A 20176-nucleotide genomic window follows, 5' to 3' on the forward strand; every position below is an offset into this window, starting at 1 on the left:
TTTCCCACTGATTGCTGATTGACCCATTTCTTCCAGCAGGTTGCCCCAGATTCCATTATCTACAGACCTCTATGCCTTCTCGTTTTATAGGTTGTCTTGATGAGATAGCACACAAAACCAAATTTTTCTCTGTATCTCAGTAAATGTGACCATAACCAATTTCTTTTAATTCATTGACTTGCTGGGGAGGGATGAGCCATAATCTCAGAGTGCTGCTTGGCTAGTCAGATGTCAGTAGCATGCCCGCACACTGAGCAGCGTAAATCGGGATCTGGCTTCAGAGTGACAGTCACACTCCCATCTCTGAGCCCCCTGCTGCTTTGCAAGGGGCTATCGTGATGGACGACTGCTGTGCCGGAGATGCTGTCTATCGTTTACGAGGTGAAAATAAAGTGCAATCTTCACCCTCCGCTGGATGGAAAACATCCCAAATGTTGCCTCAAAGCAGGGCCGGATTTCTCCAGTCCCCTTAGTTTCTAATCACTGGTTTTTTTTTGTTTTTTTTTGTTTTTTTTTTAAATTTTTTATTTTTCACACCATAAATCACATTAGCCATGATATACACTATTTCTTTTTCACACATATACTGTGACTTTTTCTCCCCCCACCCTCCCTCCTCCCAAGCCACCCCCCACCCCCCCCCCCTCTCATCCATTTTAGGTATACAATCTAGGTTGCATTAAGCCAGTCAGACAATGTTGTCATTCAACAAAAATACACCAGAAATTCTACTGAGTCCATTCTTTTCTTTCCTTCTCCTTCCATCAACTTAGGTAATGTTTGTCCCCGGTAGGTTTTCGCTATTGTATTTAATGTAAGGCTCCCATACTTGTTCGAATATTTCAATATTATTTCTTAACCTATATGTTATTTTTTCTAATGGAATACATTTATTCATTTAAATTTAGTAGTTTCTTCCTTTTAATTTGGTTATGTATTCCATTAATATTTAAAGTCATATAGTTCAGCGTAGCCCTTTTATATTTTGTTTATCTTCTCTTTCCGTTTTTCCATCATTACCTTTCCTCCTTTTCCATTTCTGTTTTCTTATTTTCAACTCTTTATAAGACAACATTCCTACAACATCCAACATTTTCCTTATTCTCCTATTTCTATCTTATTTATCCCCAATCTCCCCTTCCCCTCCTGAGTTGTCCTTTATCCCTTGTCGGACAACCACATCTCCCCTCTCCATTTGGATTTGCGAATCCACTCGCAAGCGTCAACTGATTTTGCAGTGACCGCTATTTCCCCCCACCCTGCCCCCCCAGAAAAGATTTCACTTTTCCTATGTCACAAAGGTCACTCTTTTAATTCCCTCCTTATTCTCTCTATTCCATTACCTTCCCTTATTAATTCTTGTCTATACTATCTATATTTTCCTCTAAGTACAGATACATTCACGTATGCACATTGTCTCTATTCACTCTTATACCTCTTTACCCGCATACATATCAATCGTGATCATTTTTACTCTCATTACCCGTCTTCATCCCTCAGTCTATTTTTGTCTTTACCCACATACATATCAATCTTGATCATTTTTACTCTCATTACCCGTCTTCATCCCTCAGTCTATTTTTGTAATTGTTCTGCAAATTTTCGTGCTTCTTCTGGATCCGAGAATAGTCTGTTTTGTTGTCCTGGAATAAATATTTTCAATACCGCTGGATGCTTTAGTATAAATTTATACCCTTTCTTCCATAAAATCGCCTTTGCTGTATTGAACTCTTTTCTCTTCTTTAGGAGTTCAAAACTTATATCTGGATAAATGAAGATTTTTTGCCCTTTATACTCCAGTGGTTTGTTGCCCTCTCTTACTTTTTCCATTGTCTTCTCCAGTACCTTTTCTCTTGTACTATATCTTAGGAATTTTACTACAATAGATCTTGGTTTTTGTTGTGGTTGTGGTTTAGAGGCCAATTCTCTATGTGCCCTTTCTATTTCCATTTCTTGCTGTAGTTCTAGACATCCTAGGGTCTTAGGGATCCACTCTTTTATAAACTCCCTCATATTCTTGCCTTCTTCATCTTCCTTAAGGCCCACTATCTTTATGTTATTTCTTCTGTTATAATTTTCCATTGTATCTATTTTTTGAGCTAGTAGTTCTTGTGTCTCTTTAGTTTTTTTATTAGATTCCTCCAATTTCTTTTTTAAGTCTTCTACCTCCATTTCTGCTGCTACTGCCCGCTCTTCCATCTTGTCCATTTTCTTTCCCATTTCTGTTAAGGTCATCTCTATTTTATTCATTTTCTCTTCTGTGTTGTTTATTCTTTTCCTTAAATCATTAAATTCCTGTGTTTGCCATTCTTTAAATGACTCCATGTATCCTTTAATAAGAGAAAGTATATCCTTTATCTTGCCTTTCTTTTCTTCTTCTATTTCACTGTACTCTTCCTCTTCTTCTTCCTCTGGGTTGGCCATCTGTTGTTTCTTTGTTGCCCTTTTCTTCTCTTCTTTCTTGTTTCCATTGTCTTCTGTGGTCTCTTCTTGCTGCAGGTGTTCTGCAGCTGTCGTTGCCGGCTGTGGAGATCGACTCCCCAGCTGGTACCCCCTCCCGTCGGTGTGTTTTTTTTCATGCGCGGTTGCGCACTTTTACTCGGCTCAGCGAGCCATTTTTGTAGTCCATTATTTACCGACCTGAGGGAGCGGGTTTCTCTCTCCGCAGCGGGCCTCTTCGGACAGGTAAGGCCTTCACCTTTTTCCTCCTTTGTCTTCTCTTCCTCTCTTCTTACCGTTGCTTTCGATTTTTCTTTTTTTGTCGCCATCTTCTTTCCACCTTTATACTCACTTTTCTGTAACTTTTATTTCTGTGCCTTTGTGTTTTCCTTTGTTTTTCCCGACTTTTCTGGAGAGGGCTGGAGTTCACCGTCCGGCCACTACTCCATCACGTGACTCCTCCCTAATCACTGGTTGAACACTGGATGATCTGCTCACTTTTTAAAACAATGCAACACGGTAGAAAGCTCTTCTGGCCCATTAAACACATGCCGCTTAATTAACCTACCAACGCGTACATTTTGGAAGATGGTGGGGGAAGGGGGGAGGGAAGCTGGAGCACCCAGAAAAAACCCACGCAGACCTGGTGAAAACGTACAATTCCTTATGGACAGTGGCAGATTCAGACATGGGTCGCAGGCGCTGTAAAAGAGTGTACTCACCACGACGCTAAGCATGCCATTCTGGTCATGAAAGTGACTGGGGCAGATGCAGAGCTGACTGGGACTCTGACTCTGCTGTGAAACACGATAGGCTGCAGACACTGTGTTTGTAGTAAACACAAAGAAATGCTCGAGAAACTCAGCTGGTCTTTTCAGCATCTATAGGAGACAAATAGGCCCTTTTCATGCAGAGAAAAAGGCCGACTGTAAAGGTGGAGATTCTGTGCCCTTTAGTCAGGAGACTTACCTCTCCGAGAAGAATAATCGGCAGAGCGCTGCCATCTGCCGCCTCACATGAATGTAATGCCGCTGCAAGCGGCTGGCTAAAGGTGGGCTGATGATGTCGCGGTGATGTCATCAGCCTGAGACGCAGGAGTTGGATTTTATGGCATTATTGGCCTTAATGATGGTTCACAGGATTTCTGCCTGGATACTAAGACTGGCTGCAAATGTTGCAGTTATCCGTGTTACCTGCTCTGGGGCCGCCATGATCCACTTCAGGGCTCATTCCACATCAGCGCGTATGAATGATATCAACTCGACGGGCAGCCCTATGGCACCAGTCGGCTCTGGAGGGCGCTACGTGGCGCCGTTCAACATGAATGTGACACATGAGCAGCCTTTTACGGTTGCTCCATGAAAGGTAAGTTTATATTTTCCCTCTGCACTTATAGCTGGCCTCCATGTGGAGGCCTGGCAAGTAAGGGCCTGAAGATGTATTGTCGACGTTTCGGGCCTGAGCCCTTTCTCAAGGAAAAATCAGAAAAGGCAGAAGTGGGATATATCAGAAAGTCTCAGAATTCAAACAACGGGGTTGGAATCCAAACCAACAAATGGTGTTAATTAGATGTGACAAGGTACTAGGTAGGATTTATCATGACTGTACCACCAAGGCCACAAGTTCCAAATAAGGGGGAGAACTTCCAGGCAAATCTTTGGAAAAATGCACCCAAGGTATTGAATATGTTGAAATAACAAGACGGACTAGTTGTTGGACATTGAGGGATATGGGGTCAGTGTTGGAAACTGGTACTGAGGAGATCTGCTTTCATCTGACTAAATGTCAGGGAAGGCCTGAGGGGTGAAATGGCCAATCTCTGCTTTTATTCCTCCTGCTGTTATGTTCTCCACATCATTAGCATGTCTACAGCTATAATGGGGTTCATCGGCTATGCAAGCCTTGAATAATTCGGGTCCTCATGGATGTTACAGATATCCAAGCCTCTCCCAGGCAGCCAGACGGACACCCAGCACTTTTGTGTATTGCACTCTGAATTTTATGTCTCTTTGCAGTTAAGGTAATACTGTTGCAATGCCAGAGACCTTGGTTTGAATCCGGCGCTGCCTGTAAGGAATTTGTGAATGTTCACCCCATGTCTGCATGAGTTATCTCTGGGTGCTCCGGTTTCCTCCCATGCTACTAAAACATATGGGGTTTGTTGAATAATTGGTATATTTGGGTGGCATGGGCTCGTGGCCCAGAAGGGCCTGTTACTGTGCTGTATGACTAAAGGTGTGTTTACTGAGGGACAATTAAAAATCTCTGAATGTGATTAATGTTTTTGAACAACAGAAAAGTTGATAAAGATCAGGTTCCCCATGTTTTAATTGAAGGCTAGCATGCCAGAGTGCAGAATGGCCTTCTCCTGCTCCTATGTTTACAGGATTAAAAACCAACAGATTAACTCTCAATCACAAAGAGAGGAGAAAGTAGAAACAGTGGCATTGCATTCTGTTTGCCTTCTAGGGAGAAATTAAATCTCTCTACTTCTCTAAATGCCTTTACAAATGAGACCAATTAAGTGTGTTTCAGCACCAAACACAATATCCAATTCATCTGCTTCAACTAAACCTAGGAGCTGGTTTAGAGTTTTAATGTGCAGTTTACTGTCCATCTATCAACAGTGAAATTAAAATGTGTGAGAACACGAGCTCCAATTAAAAATTATTCCCTGCTGTGGAATGATTATAAAATCAGATAGGAAGTCTTCACTCAGAATGACTCACTCCTGCCTAGAGGTTGTTATCTGGCATGTAACTTACCCTCCATAAGGTCCATGATTAAATGCCTCCTGTAATGCCGCTGGAGAGGTTAAAAAAAAACATGGTCAAAGTAATTAGCTCTGACTTCAGTGATTGAATACAGAAAGCCAGATCTCCCTGGGGCCATCTCCTGATGACGTGCTGGCCTTCATTTTAACTGCTAGGTCCACACCAAGCGTGATTCCTCACTCAACACCTCTCGATTGTTTTCGCGGCAATGTTGCACCTAGCCTCCAACAAGCTTCCTGCTAGAGAGGAGCTAATCTAGAGGACAAATAGGTAACGGTCCAATTTGAAGCTCCTCCACTCCATGCCCATCATCAACCTGCCTACTAAAGCATGCAAAAGGATGCCCCTTACAATCAGCATCTACAAAACTCAGGGCTTCTACCAACCTGCCCCCAGACTGCAATGATCTCGACAGAAAAGGTCCACGATGTTCAAAACAATGTCCCCTTAGAACGGAGATGAGGAGAAATTTCTTCAGCCGGGTTTTTTGGGGGGGGGGGGGGTGTGAATCTCTTGAAGCTCTTTGCAATGGATGGCTGTGGATGCCAAATCATTGGATAGCTTTAAAGCGGAGGTTGATGGGTTCTCGATGAGTAAAGTTGTCAAAGGATATGAAGAGAAGGCAAGGGAATGGGGTTGAGAGGAAAAGTATATCAGCAGACCAGACTCGATGGACTGAATAGCCTAACTCTGCTCCAAAATGTTGTGGTGAGATGCTGGAAAATGTGGAGTATTTCCATTTATCAGTGAAGACAATTGCTGACAGAAAACTTCACCACACCCTTCAGCAATCTGAGATCAGAAAATTGGATCAAATCTCCAACCAGACGCTGTCAATATCACCCTCCAATTTCCTCCTCCTCCGTCTTCTCTCTCTTTCCTGACCCTGTCTCATTTCTTCTAGCTCCCCACCCTCTTCCCCTCTGCTATAAGAGAGCTAACCCTCTTAGCCCTCTGCCCTATCACTTCTCAGCTTCTGCCCTCCGACCTATTAGCCTGTGCTCCTCTCCCTTCCTCTCTCCTCTCCTCCTCCTCCTGCCCCCCACAGCCTTTTTATTCAGGCATCTTGTCTTTCCATAGAGTATTCCTGATGAAGGACTCAGGCTCAGAACTACTTTTTACTTCCCATGAATTTTGCGTGACCTGCTGAGTTTCTCCAGCAGTTTTGTTTATTGCAAAAGTTAATCTCTGCAAGTTAAACCAGTCAATTAGGCCATTATAGTAGCAGGTAGAGGAAGGGGCTAGTCTCCCCTTTCTGCCAGTGTCTATGTAACTGGTCACATTTACACAGTCGACAATGGGGAGGTAGTGTACACCTGCATTCGAGGTCAATCACAACATCCAGCAACAGGCGACTGCTCTCATCCCAGCTATCAGTCATATCACAGCACTTGTCAACATGGTAGCGATTAATTTTGGATCTGATCTATCCTGGGTTTCAGCGTCATGTTAGACTCCCTGCAGGCAGGGAAATGCAACGTTTCTGCAAGGACGCCATTGAGGTGGTGCTATGTGAACTATCGAGCCAAGGTGAGGAGGCTGTACATACTGGACCCAATATTGCAGATCAGTACAAAATCAATCTGATCCATTAGATATGAAACAGCATGACCGATGGCTGGAAATTCTCAGCAGCTAGGGCTCCATGTGTGGCCAGTGACAATCTCATTGTTCTTTGCCATCACTGTATCACTCTCACCTTAAACCACCAACCTCTTTCCTCATTACCCATCTCTCCCCCCTCCCCCCGTTCCCGACCTTCTTCCCTCCCCCCGTTCCCGACCTTCTTCCCTCCCCCCGTTCCCGACCTTCTTCCCTCCCCCCGTTCCCGACCTTCTTCCCTCCCCCCGTTCCCGACCTTATTCCCTCCCCCCGTTCCCGACCTTCTTCCCTCCCCCCGTTCCCGACCTTCTTCCCTCCCCCCGTTCCCGACCTTCTTCCCTCCCCCCGTTCCCGACCTTCTTCCCTCCCCCCGTTCCCGACCTTCTTCCCTCCCTCCGTTCCCGACCTTCTTCCCTCCCCCGTTCCCGACCTTCTTCCCTCCCCCGTTCCCGACCTTCTTCCCTCCCCCCGTTCCCGACCTTCTTCCCTCCCCCCGTTCCCGACCTTCTTCCCTCCCCCCGTTCCCGACCTTCTTCCCTCCCCCCGTTCCCGACCTACTTCCCTCCCCCCGTTCCCGACCTTCTTCCCTCCCCCCGTTCCCGACCTTCTTCCCTCCCCCCGTTCCCGACCTTCTTCCCTCCCCCCGTTCCCGACCTTCTTCCCTCCCCCCGTTCCCGACCTTCTTCCCTCCCCCCGTTCCCGACCTTCTTCCCTCCCCCCGTTCCCGACCTTCTTCCCTCCCCCCGTTCCCGACCTTCTTCCCTCCCCCCGTTCCCGACCTTCTTCCCTCCCCCCGTTCCCGACCTTCTTCCCTCCCCCCGTTCCCGACCTTCTTCCCTCCCCCCGTTCCCGACCTTCTTCCCTCCCCCCGTTCCCGACCTTCTTCCCTCCCCCCGTTCCCGACCTTCTTCCCTCCCCCCGTTCCCGACCTTCTTCCCTCCCCCCGTTCCCGACCTTCTTCCCTCCCCCCGTTCCCGACCTTCTTCCCTCCCCCCGTTCCCGACCTTCTTCCCTCCCCCCGTTCCCGACCTTCTTCCCTCCCCCCGTTCCCGACCTTCTTCCCTCCCCCCGTTCCCGACCTTCTTCCCTCCCCCCGTTCCCGACCTTCTTCCCTCCCCCCGTTCCCGACCTTCTTCCCTCCCCCGTTCCCGACCTTCTTCCCTCCCCCCGTTCCCGACCTTCTTCCCTCCCCCCGTTCCCGACCTTCTTCCCTCCCCCCGTTCCCGACCTTCTTCCCTCCCCCCGTTCCCGACCTTCTTCCCTCCCCCGTTCCCTCCCCCCGTTCCCTCCCCCCGTTCCCTCCCCCCGTTCCCTCCCCCCGTTCCCTCCCCCCGTTCCCTCCCCCCGTTCCCTCCCCCCGTTCCCTCCCCCCGTTCCCTCCCCCCGTTCCCTCCCCCCGTGCCCTCCCCCCGTGCCCTCCCCCGTGCCCTCCCCCCGTGCCCTCCCCCCGTGCCCTCCCCCCGTGCCCTCCCCCCGTGCCCTCCCCCCGTGCCCTCCCCCGTGCCCTCCCCCCGTGCCCTCCCCCGTGCCCTCCCCCCGTGCCCTCCCCCCGTGCCCTCCCCCCGTGCCCTCCCCCCGTGCCCTCCCCCCGTGCCCTCCCCCCGTGCCCTCCCCCCGTGCCCTCCCCCCGTGCCCTCCCCCCGTGCCCTCCCCCCGTGCCCTCCCCCCGTGCCCTCCCCCCGTGCCCTCCCCCCGTGCCCTCCCCCCGTGCCCTCCCCCCGTGCCCTCCCCCCGTGCCCTCCCCCCGTGCCCTCCCCCCGTGCCCTCCCCCCGTGCCCTCCCCCCGTGCCCTCCCCCCGTGCCCTCCCCCCGTGCCCTCCCCCCGTGCCCTCCCCCCGTGCCCTCCCCCCGTGCCCTCCCCCCGTGCCCTCCCCCCGTGCCCTCCCCCCGTGCCCTCCCCCCGTGCCCTCCCCCCGTGCCCTCCCCCCGTGCCCTCCCCCCGTGCCCTCCCCCCGTGCCCTCCCCCCGTGCCCTCCCCCCGTGCCCTCCCCCCGTGCCCTCCCCCCGTGCCCTCCCCCCGTGCCCTCCCCCCGTGCCCTCCCCCCGTGCCCTCCCCCCGTGCCCTCCCCCCGTGCCCTCCCCCCGTGCCCTCCCCCCGTGCCCTCCCCCCGTGCCCTCCCCCCGTGCCCTCCCCCCGTGCCCTCCCCCCGTGCCCTCCCCCCGTGCCCTCCCCCCGTGCCCTCCCCCCGTGCCCTCCCCCCGTGCCCTCCCCCCGTGCCCTCCCCCCGTGCCCTCCCCCCGTGCCCTCCCCCCGTGCCCTCCCCCCGTGCCCTCCCCCCGTGCCCTCCCCCCGTGCCCTCCCCCCGTGCCCTCCCCCCGTGCCCTCCCCCCGTGCCCTCCCCCCGTGCCCTCCCCCCGTGCCCTCCCCCCGTGCCCTCCCCCCGTGCCCTCCCCCCGTGCCCTCCCCCCGTGCCCTCCCCCCGTGCCCTCCCCCCGTGCCCTCCCCCCGTGCCCTCCCCCCGTGCCCTCCCCCCGTGCCCTCCCCCCGTGCCCTCCCCCCGTGCCCTCCCCCCGTGCCCTCCCCCCGTGCCCTCCCCCCGTGCCCTCCCCCCGTGCCCTCCCCCCGTGCCCTCCCCCCGTGCCCTCCCCCCGTGCCCTCCCCCCGTGCCCTCCCCCCGTGCCCTCCCCCCGTGCCCTCCCCCCGTGCCCTCCCCCCGTGCCCTCCCCCCGTGCCCTCCCCCCGTGCCCTCCCCCCGTGCCCTCCCCCCGTGCCCTCCCCCCGTGCCCTCCCCCCGTGCCCTCCCCCCGTGCCCTCCCCCCGTGCCCTCCCCCCGTGCCCTCCCCCCGTGCCCTCCCCCCGTGCCCTCCCCCCGTGCCCTCCCCCCGTGCCCTCCCCCCGTGCCCTCCCCCCGTGCCCTCCCCCCGTGCCCTCCCCCCGTGCCCTCCCCCCGTGCCCTCCCCCCGTGCCCTCCCCCCGTGCCCTCCCCCCGTGCCCTCCCCCCGTGCCCTCCCCCCGTGCCCTCCCCCCGTGCCCTCCCCCCGTGCCCTCCCCCCGTGCCCTCCCCCCGTGCCCTCCCCCCGTGCCCTCCCCCCGTGCCCTCCCCCCGTGCCCTCCCCCCGTGCCCTCCCCCCGTGCCCTCCCCCCGTGCCCTCCCCCCGTGCCCTCCCCCCGTGCCCTCCCCCCGTGCCCTCCCCCCGTGCCCTCCCCCCGTGCCCTCCCCCCGTGCCCTCCCCCCGTGCCCTCCCCCCGTGCCCTCCCCCCCTACCCAATCCTGATCCCGGTAGCAGACCTTCCCACCCACGCCTCATTCCAGACCTCTCCCTCTCTTCCTAACCTACCTTTTCTCTGTTCCCCTCCTTCCGGATTGTCTCTTGCTCCCTCTCTCATGCCTCTGTATATCTGTTCTATAATATATTTATCAATCCTAGAGATAGGCATCTATTGCCTATCTCTAACTGCCCTTGACATGCTGGAGAACAATCTTCTTAAACTGCTGCAGTTCTTCTGGTGAATGTATTGTTGGGAAGGAACAGACTCCTGTTTGATTCATCGGCAACCCAAGCTCCAGGTCCAAACTATCAGGAAGCCTTCAGCAACCGAGGCCTTCAGGAACCCTTCTTGCCCTCAGCACCCTCTTAAATCTCAGATCCTATACTTGGTTCCCATGTGCCATTCTCCAGCTGCCCGGAGCCTGTGTGAGTCTTACAACCACAATTATGGATGGTCGAGAGATGAAGCTGGGTGTAACCAACGCTTCTCAAGGTGGCATGGAGATGTGAAGGAGGGGAAGTGGAGGTTGGATACAGTGGGGGAGGAGGCAATATCACATCAGTGGGCTATGGTTGGTGATGCAGTGGAATTGGGTGAGTGTGTGGACTGTCACATGTCAAAGATCAAGGGCATGAGACCGGGCAGATTGCTGTTGTCCCAGTCCCCTTGTGTATCACCAGTGACTTTGATAAGAGTGGCAAGGGAATGGAATGATGAAGAAATTCAGATACAAAGAGTCATTGAGTTCCACAACAGAGAAACAGTTCCTACGGCCCAACTTGTCCATGTCAACCATGCTGGGCCCATTTTTCCTGCACTCCTCCAAGTTGGATGAACAGATGGGACAGCTTTGGGAGGCATGAGACTGAGGGGTTAAGTGTTGGGCCTTCAAGAAAGGAGGAAGTTGTGGGAATATTTGGTGCAGAGGAAGTGAGCGAAGGGGATTGGACCATCAAAAATATGTGAAGTTGAAAATACTGGAAACACTCAGCAAGTCGAGCATCATCCATGGAGAGAAAAGCCTTTTAAAGGTGTGCAGTTGCAGGAATTGTAGAAAAAAATCAGCATGCAGTGTGACACAGTAAAATCCCACAAAGAGTAAATGAGTGATGTGGTCAGCTGTTTTTGCTCAAGGTGTTTTAAGTGAAGAACATTAGACTTGGTGAAATGGAGGTCAAGGGCACAGTAAGACTTAGTGTTATGCTGTCGGACAATCTAACATAGAGTATTGAAGTCTGGTGGTCTGCAGTCCCTCATCTGTGAGAACTCGAGTCAAGTTTATTGTCACCTGAATGCACAAGTGCAACATAATGAAACAGCCTTCTCCAGTCCTCGGTGCAAAACATGCAGTCGAAAAACCAGACATTGCACACATACAGGCAAATAATACATATGCAGGAGAAGTATTTCATTGAAATATATAGATATTGCTTTGTACATTTGAGCGTCTCAGATGATTAGTACAAGCAGCTCCTTTGATCATTCAACATTCTCACTGCCCATGGGAAGGATGTCTGATCGGACTGTTGCTTTGCTGTAGTTTAAATCATTTGGAAAGAAATCACTAAGTTAATCAAGCCTGACATCTTTTCCAACAATGGCTTAAATTGAACTTCTTCACAGTCTGTGCATTACATCCTCTACACAAACATTGAACATTCTATTGACTGATAACTGCTTTATATGAGGTTCTCTCAAATTAATTGTATTTTTCCACGGATGCCTGGGAGGGGCCACGAGCCCTGAGCAGACAGCAAGCTGCTGCAGAGAGATGCAAAGCACCTCCTGTTGTCTCCAAGTCATTGCCCAACAAGCGCTGTGACAAAACCTCAATTCCCACAGGCTCCACTCCTGAGTGAAACACGAAAATGTGCAGACGCTGTGATTGTAGTAAAAACACTGAAATGCTGGAGGAGCTCAGCCGGTATCTATAGGAGATGAGGATATATTGTAATGTTTATTTGTTGAAGAAGGGCTCAGGCCTGAAACGTCGGCAATATATCTTTGTCTCCTACAGATGCTGAAGAGACCGGCTAAGTTCCTCCAACATTTTGGTGTGTTTTTGGCTCCACTCCTGAAACAAGCCTCACCAAGGGTGCAAGAATCACCAACGACAGTAGTGTACATTAAATAAACACAGCATGCCAACACTGAAAATGTGAAAAATTGTAAAAGGTTAGAAAAATCAATATTCACTGTTTCGGTTAGTGCAAAATGTTTCAGTGGTGCAGACCAATCACTTGGAGGTCCCAGAATAGGTCATGTTTAATGTTAGGGTAGTATGGGCTGGTTCAAGAGGCTGATAGTGGTTGGATAAAACCTATTCTTGAACATAGAGGAGCTGGACTTCAGGTACTTGAAGGTAGCAGCAAGAAGAGGTTGTGACAAAGGTGATGGGGGTCCTTTATGATGTTGACCTTATGATGCTTTCCAAAAGAATTGGATCTCTTCACACAAGGAACCAGAGGCGTATCATAACAAAGCAAAAGGACTCCTTAAATTTCAGAAGAATGGAGTGGGGGTCCTTATAGAAGCATTTTGAATGTTGAAAGGCCTGGACAGAGTAGATGTGGTAAATTTGTTTCCCATGGAGGGGAAGTCCAGGACAAGAGGCACAACTTCAGAATGAAGGGAGCCCATTTAAAACGGAGATGCAGAGAAATTTCTTTAGCCAGAGAATCATTAACCTATTGAATGTGCTACTGTGGAAGCCAGGTTGTTGGGTGTAAAGACAGAGATGAATAGATATCTAAATACTCAGGGTGTTAAAGGCTATGAGGAGAAGGCAGGGGAATTGAGCTGAGTGGGAGAATGGATCAGCTCATGATGGAATGGCGGTGCGGACTTGATGAGCTGAACAGCCTACCTTCTCCTGTATTTTATGGGCTTTTTAGTCTTATGGAAAGTTAGCCTGTTTTGCATTGGGGATGGAATACAAAAACATGGAGATCTTGCCAGAAATATGGAAGTCTCGGATGAGCCCCCTCCTCAGGTTTTGGTGCAGATTAAGGCATTTCTCTTTAAAAACCAAGATGAGGAAGAAGTTCTTTTCTCAGAGGGTTGTGAATCTTTGGAATTCCCATCCCTATGTTTTGTGAGCATTCATAATCAAGAGAGATTTTTGGAATTACAAGAGAATGGAGAATCCTGGGGGGGGGAATAGGCAGAGAAGTAAAGCTGAGAATTACAATGTCAGCCATGACCCCAGCTAGTGGGACAGGCATGGTGGGTTGTGTGGCCAGCTGGACCTGCTACTTGGGTCCCTACAAGTTTGTTGATTGTCTTTGAAATCAGTGCCACTGCCATGAAGCCATTGAAACATAGAGCACAGAAATGGGGGTTGCAGCCTACCTTGTCCACCTGGCTAGTTGCAGAAGGAATTTGATATAATTTAATTCTCCTTAACCAATCAAAGGACATTTCTGATATTTCTGCACTGCCAGACTTGCTGAGTTCTTCCAGCAATTCGTTGTTTGCAAAAGAAAAGGTATGTTGGAGTAATGTGTGCAGTTCTAGTCGCCTCACTACCGGAAGGATGAGGAAGCCATAGAAAGGGTGATTTACAAGGAGGTTGCCTGGTTTAGGGAGCATGCCTTATGAAAACAGGTTGAGAGAACTCGACCTTTTCTCCTTGGAACAGCAGAGGATGAGCAGTGACCTGATAGAGGTTTTTAAGATAATGAGAGGCATTGATCATGTAGATAGTCAGAGGCTTTTTTTTCCAGGGGTTAAACGGTTGCCACAAGAGGACACGGGTTTAAGGTGCTGGGGAGTAGGTGCAGAGGAGATGTCAGGGGTAAGTTTTTTATGCAAAGTGGGTGCATGGAATGGGCTGCCAGCAGTGGTAGTGGAGGCAAATACATTCGGGTCCTTTAAGAGACTTTTGGATAGGTACATGGATCTTAGAAAAATAGAGGGCTATGGAAAAGCCTAGTAATTTCTATGGTAGGGACATGTTCGACACAAATTTGTCAGTTGATGGGCCTGTATTGTGCTGAAAGTTTTGTATGTTTGATTGTTCAAGTTTATTGTCATAGTTACCAAGATGCCTTGATAAAATTTGTTTTGCAAGTAGTCCGCCTTAAACATACATTAGGAAATAAGACACAGTACCTGCAGGAGAGAAACTGCTCTTTAATGTGGTGGCGTATGATCTCACACTCGTGAATATCCTTCCTGATGAGAGGCAGGTGAAGGGAGTATAGCTGGGTAGGATAAATCTTTTAACACATTGCCTGCTTTTCTAAAGCAACAGGGGTTATAGATGGAGACAAGGTAGGGGATAAGTATGTGTGATGGTCTTAACCACGTTGACAACCCTCTGTAGTTTCTCATGGTCTGGGGTGGAGCAGTTCCCATCCCTCACAATGGAGGACTTGTGAAAGATGTTGAGGGTCATAGGGCACATGCCACATTTACTCAGGCATCTGAGGAAGTCAAAGTGCAGGTGTGCTCTCTTGGCCATTTCGGCAATGTGTTCTCTGGAGATGTCAACTATCTCCCTCTCAGCACCGTTAACGGGTTCCAAGCAGTGAGCTCTGCTCTTCCTCCAGAATTCTATAACTAGCCCTTTGGTTTTAGTGATACTTAGGGAGATCAAAGCCACTTGTTCCTCTGTCTCCCTTCTGTACACTAACTCATCAATGTCAGAAATCCTGGCTACAACAGTAGTGGGGCTGGATGGGGTGGATAGGTGTGTTTGATGTCTGAACCACATTCACAACCCTCTGTAGTTTCTCATGGTCTGGGGTGGAGCAGGTTCTGGAAATGTGAAAGAAGAACAGAGATGATTAGAAACACCCACCTGGTCAGGCAGCTGTGGAAAGAGATGAAGGGTCTCTGGTTTGAAGCGATAACTGTTCCTCTCCACAAATGCTGCCTGAGTTGCTGAGTGCATTTAGGTCAGTTTCAGATTGATGGCATGTCAACAGAATAATTTCTGATGGAAGATCATTGACCTGAAACATCACAACTTCCCATGAGAACTCATTCTATTGGACAGGTATTGATCTGTCTCCATAAATCCTGTCTGAATGGCTGAATATTTCCAGCATTTGCTTTTGTTCTAATTGCTCCTTAGCCAATATCTATGTATGTAATTCATATATCATTCTGGCTTGATCAGTGATGTATATCCAAGAGTTCAAGAGCTTCAAGGTAATGTTACAGCTCTATAAAACTCTAGTTAGACCACACCAAGTATTGGTTTCAGTTTTGGTCACCTCATTCCAGGAAGAGTAGAGAGGGTACTCTCCTCTGCAGAGTTACCAGGATGCTGCCTGGATTAGAGAATGTGTCTTATGAAGAAAGCCTGAGCAAGCTGGGGCTTTGCTTTTTGGAGAGACAGAAGATGAAGGGCAACTTAATGAAGTTTATAACGTTATAAGGAGCATGGATAGGGTGAATGGCCAGCACCTTTTCCCAAGGTGGCAATGGCCAATACCAGAGGACATCTGTTTAGGAAGAGTAGAGGAAAGTTTAGGGGAGATGCGAGAGAGAGGTTTTTTCTATACAGAGACTGGTGGGTGCCTGGAATGCATCGCCAGGGGTAGTAAAATAGGGACATTTAAAAGACTTTTAGACAGGCATGTAGATGCAAGAAATATTGAGAGTTATGGGTGCGAGTTAGGGAAGGGTGTGGAGTGAATGTTGGAACTGGAGGTGTTTCCCTGATGGTGAAGGATGAGAGAATAGCTTGGCGTTTCCCTGAGATGCTTTTCTTGGCTTGCACAGGACAACCCTGTAACTCCCAGAACCATCTGCAACGATCAATTCACTTGCCTCAGTGGAGAGGATTTTTGACATTAAAAAAAATCAGTAGATCTGATGTTCTGAATAAATTAATTGTCAAGAAATCTTGTAGGTTGCATGGTGTGCTCATTGCACTAGTCTCCAATTAATATTAAGAAATTTAATTCCAAGCATTTAAATTGGGGATCCAAGGCTTCACGGACATGGAATTTAATGGGTATTCCAGTCTTAAAATGTGAACAAAAATGTTTTTTTCTTACAAGGGGAATGGTGTAACTCTTTGAACCAGGCATCTGGGGAATGGGAAGGAGGAGTCTGGGCGAATACCTGCTAATCCTAGTTCATTTTGTTGTATGAAAACTACAGTTCGAGATGACGCTGTCCCTGACACACAGGATTACTATGTGTTGCATCGAGACTCTATCCAATCCGTGGATGTTAAGAAAAAAGAGTCTCCGTTTCGTGCTAAATGTCACGAAATCTTCTGCTGCCCTCTGAAGCAAGTCCACCACAATGAAAACACAGACCTGGAAGGTTTGTCTGCTGCACATTCGGGTGTTTGTCTGTCCTTGTCTTGTCCCTCTGCTGTGCTGTGTTCTGGGGGTGGAGGGTGGGTGGGAGCCTGCGTTCACAGTGCAGACCTTAAGTTTGACCAGAGGTGCAGTGACCTTTTCACCTGTGGTTTGCTTGCCTCCCCTGGGCTCGATGCTTTGCCAGAATCGCATGCGAGAAATGGTTTAGATCAAATGCTTTGGATACAGGGAGGGAGAAGGAATGTTTTTTTTTTGTGACTCCATATCACTTGGCTGTCTTGAAAGTTGCTTGCTGTCTTCAAACCACCCCAGCCCCAGAATGTGCCACTCAGCTAAAGGAATGGCACAATAGCCATTGAGAAATGCTTCTGCACACTTGCTCGTCGAGACTCCATGCTGTTTGTATTTCATCGGCAGAGAAACAATTGTGATATGGGAACTGTGTGCAATGCACGGGAAGTTGCATCTTAAAGAAGCACATTGCATGCAGATGTGTGTTGTATGTTTAGTCTACAGCATTGTGTTATTGATCAAGTGATTACAGTTTCCTTCGCAGTTCTTAATGCGGCCACACCATGTGACTGATGCATCAAAATGTGCATTGCTCCCTCAGATAAATGTTTTCTTCCTTATTTTTATTTTTAAACAAAAGATGACAGTCAGGGCATTAAAGCGCTCAGGGCCAGACTAAAAATAACCCAAGCAGTGCAGTGTGCCTGGTGAAGCAAGGGATTGTCATGTAGAGGCACGAGCTATAGCACAATGCTATCCGTAAAGAGATGTCAGGGTCATGGATCTATAACCCCTTCCTTCTTTGGCTCAGAATAAAAATAATGGAATATAATATACCTGCTTTATGCTGTATTTTGATCTGAGTGGAACAAATGCATCTTATTACTGGTCAGTTCCCACATTCTGTGTGATCCTACAAGCTGTATCCACCCACTTGGGAATCCTTTCTCCTCCATATTCCTTTCAACTTCAAATCTAGCTTGTTTTCCCTATCACAGCCTGTGTTCATCAGGTTGTTGACTGGTGAAGACCCTTTGCCACATCCTATCTGTTGCAAACTGAGCAATCCATTCTTAGGACGGTGACATGGCCAGCAGTATTTGTCACCCCATTCTTTCGTTGCTTCAGGAATGAGGGCAAGCCAGACATACTGCTGTGGCATTGAGAGAGGTTCTGTTCTCCATCCATGTTGCTGTGGGTTTGAGTGAGGTTCTGTTCCTCCCAACCATGTTTCTGTGGGATAGGAGGTAGGCCATGTCCCCCTGCCATGTTGCTGTGGGATTGAAGGAGGTTCTTTTCTCCATCCATGTTGCTGTGATATTGAGGGAGGCTCCATTCCCCATCCATGTTGCTGTGGCATTGAGACAGGTTCCATTCCCTGCAGGGCCATCTGAGAACTCAACAAATTCACAATGACCTTTACTAAGACCAAATTATTTCCCATTTCTTTTTAACTCAGTTCAGACAAAACTTCGAATTTTCTGGACCTTCATCTGAAGCTCCAATTTACTAACCTGCAGACATGGGTATTAAGGAAATCACACCTACTGGATCTACCTACTTACAATTCAAATTATTGTTGCCAAAGAACCCTGGCACAGTTCATAGGAATTTATAAGGATTTTTATTCATCATTTAGAAGCATGTTTTTTGGATTATCTTTATATATTTTTTCATCAGGGTTAAATTTTCAGTTACTGGAATCCCAAACCCCTCCCACCTCTCTCTCCCTCTCTCTTTTCTCTCTCCCCCCCCTGCCCCCCCCCCCCTCCCCCCACACAGCAAGCAGGGTCTGGAAATGAAGAATCTTTCTTCAAAAGAATCTTCAAGACCAACCTAATTTCCCTTTTGTGTGCACACAGTGAAGAGTTTGCATTTGGGGGACGATTCTTTGGGAGGAAGGACATTTAGTTTTCGGATCCAAAACCAAATTTTGCTCCTTTCAAAGAATCATGGTTAATCGTCTTGTATACATCAAAACGTACACAAGAGGATTAATCCTGAGGTTGGGTTGTGGGTGCAAAGTTTTCAATTAATGGTAAATTCAAGGAGTTAACTTCTGACCTGCAGCTGAAACCAGGGTCACAAAATGCCACCATAAGTGGTTCATTTTAAGGGCAGAAAATGGCCAATTGCACAGAAATACATCCAGAGCTGATGGACACTTGGTGTGTCTAATCCCATGTTGCACTTCATTAAGAGGATGTCGATGCTGAATATAGAGCAAAACTCAATCTGCTGGAGAAGCTCAAGAGGACTGAGCAGAATCTGTGACATTGAGTTTCTCCCCCACAGGTGCTGCTTGACCTGCTGAGTTCCTCCAGCTGTTTGTTCTTAGTCTCGAGTAATATCACCGTGATGGCTTATAAATGGTTTATAATTGTGGTTAGCACAATGCTATTACAACACCAGTATCCTGGGTTCCAATCCAGCGCTCTCTGTCAGGAGTTTATACATTTCCCTCACCGTGCCTGTGTGGGTTTCCTCCCACACGGGGTTGGTATCGTTGGGTATAATTGGCGGCATGGGTTTCAATGGTTTCTGCCGAGGTGTAAATACAAAAAAAATTAAAATCATGATATCAGTGGATGAGATGAATATTCCTAGTCATTATTCCGAAGGGTAGGGCAATCTACAATGAAGGGCATAGTTTAAGGATGAAAGGCTTAAAGGGGACCTGAGGGTCACCGTCACCACCCAGAGGGCGTTGGGTACATGGAACGAGTTGCCAGAAGAAATGGTGGAAGCAGAGTCAATTATAACATTCAAGAGCCTTTTGGACAGGTACACAGATAGGAAAGGTTGAGAGGGACATGGGGTTATGAAGGTGTAATGGAGAAGGAGTGTCCACCACCTGGTGGTGCTGTTATAATTTGACTAGTATGGACATTGGGTTGAAGGGTTTGTTTCCGTGCTGTAGAGCTCCATGACACTATTATTGAACCATCCTCTTTAGTCAAGCTTTACCAGCTGAAATGAACTTGGACTAAAAGGGAACAATGGCCATTTCCAGGTTGCTTGCCTGACACTTAGGAAACCTGTCTAAATGACTTGTGAACAGTAGAATTGTACCTACCTCGGCCACTACCCAGCAGGAGTCTCGGTGTACCCATGCACCAGTGAATGTACTCCCCCTCTGCAACTTGGAATGTTTCATTACTGATGGATGAAATGGCATGAACCTTTTGGGTAGTTGCCTGGGAATTAAGACCTATTTTCCCCAAAAAGAATGTATGATTTACTCTTGTGGATTCACCCAGAGTGGGCCACTGCTACAATAGGTCAGGGTCCATGCCTTCTCTCATTTAACCCCCAACCCCATTGCATCATACCCATTCCACACATTAATTGCAGCAACATCACCTATAGGCCACAACTCCCTGGGATTCCCAACCCCACGATCTGATTTCTACCATCTAATCACTCAACTCCTAACCCGTCAGAGCCCCCATCTCCCAAACACTGACCTCACTCCCAGAGCCAATCTCCCCAACACCTCCCAGTTCACTGCCTCACCAATGCCTGGGGTACCCCAGAGGAGGCTCCACCTCCAACCAACCACTGTGATCTTTAGCCAGTTGATCGCCTTACCCCTGACCTACTTAGATTTCAGATGTTTGTGAGGCCACACCTGGCACCAGCAAATGGAAGTTTCTTTTCTGCAAGGATATTCTCATTCAAGAATGCTGCTTTGAACTGTAACCCAGTGTTCAAGCTTGTTTAAATTAGACGTCCTTCTTCCAATGGTACAAGCTCATTGCTGCACCAAGATTCAAGATTTATTTATTGTCATATAATAGTACAGAACCTGTACTATTACATGAAATTGCCTTTTGCAACACCTTCCATTTGCC

The 20176-nt window shown here is 49.0% G+C and overlaps 1 protein-coding gene across 1 annotated transcript in view; it reads left to right on the forward strand.

Moving 5' to 3' along the window:
* fgf13a (fibroblast growth factor 13a) overlaps positions 1-20176 on the forward strand; it is a 359051-nt gene that overhangs the window by 154580 nt on the left and 184295 nt on the right. Inside the window, exon 3 of the mRNA XM_069893547.1 lies at positions 16144-16311. Coding sequence (XP_069749648.1) covers positions 16144-16311 — 168 coding nt within the window. The remainder of the gene's footprint in view (positions 1-16143; positions 16312-20176) is intronic.

The sequence above is a fragment of the Narcine bancroftii genome, chromosome 8 (genome assembly GCF_036971445.1).
Source record: "Narcine bancroftii isolate sNarBan1 chromosome 8, sNarBan1.hap1, whole genome shotgun sequence".
Lineage (NCBI taxonomy): Eukaryota > Metazoa > Chordata > Chondrichthyes > Torpediniformes > Narcinidae > Narcine > Narcine bancroftii.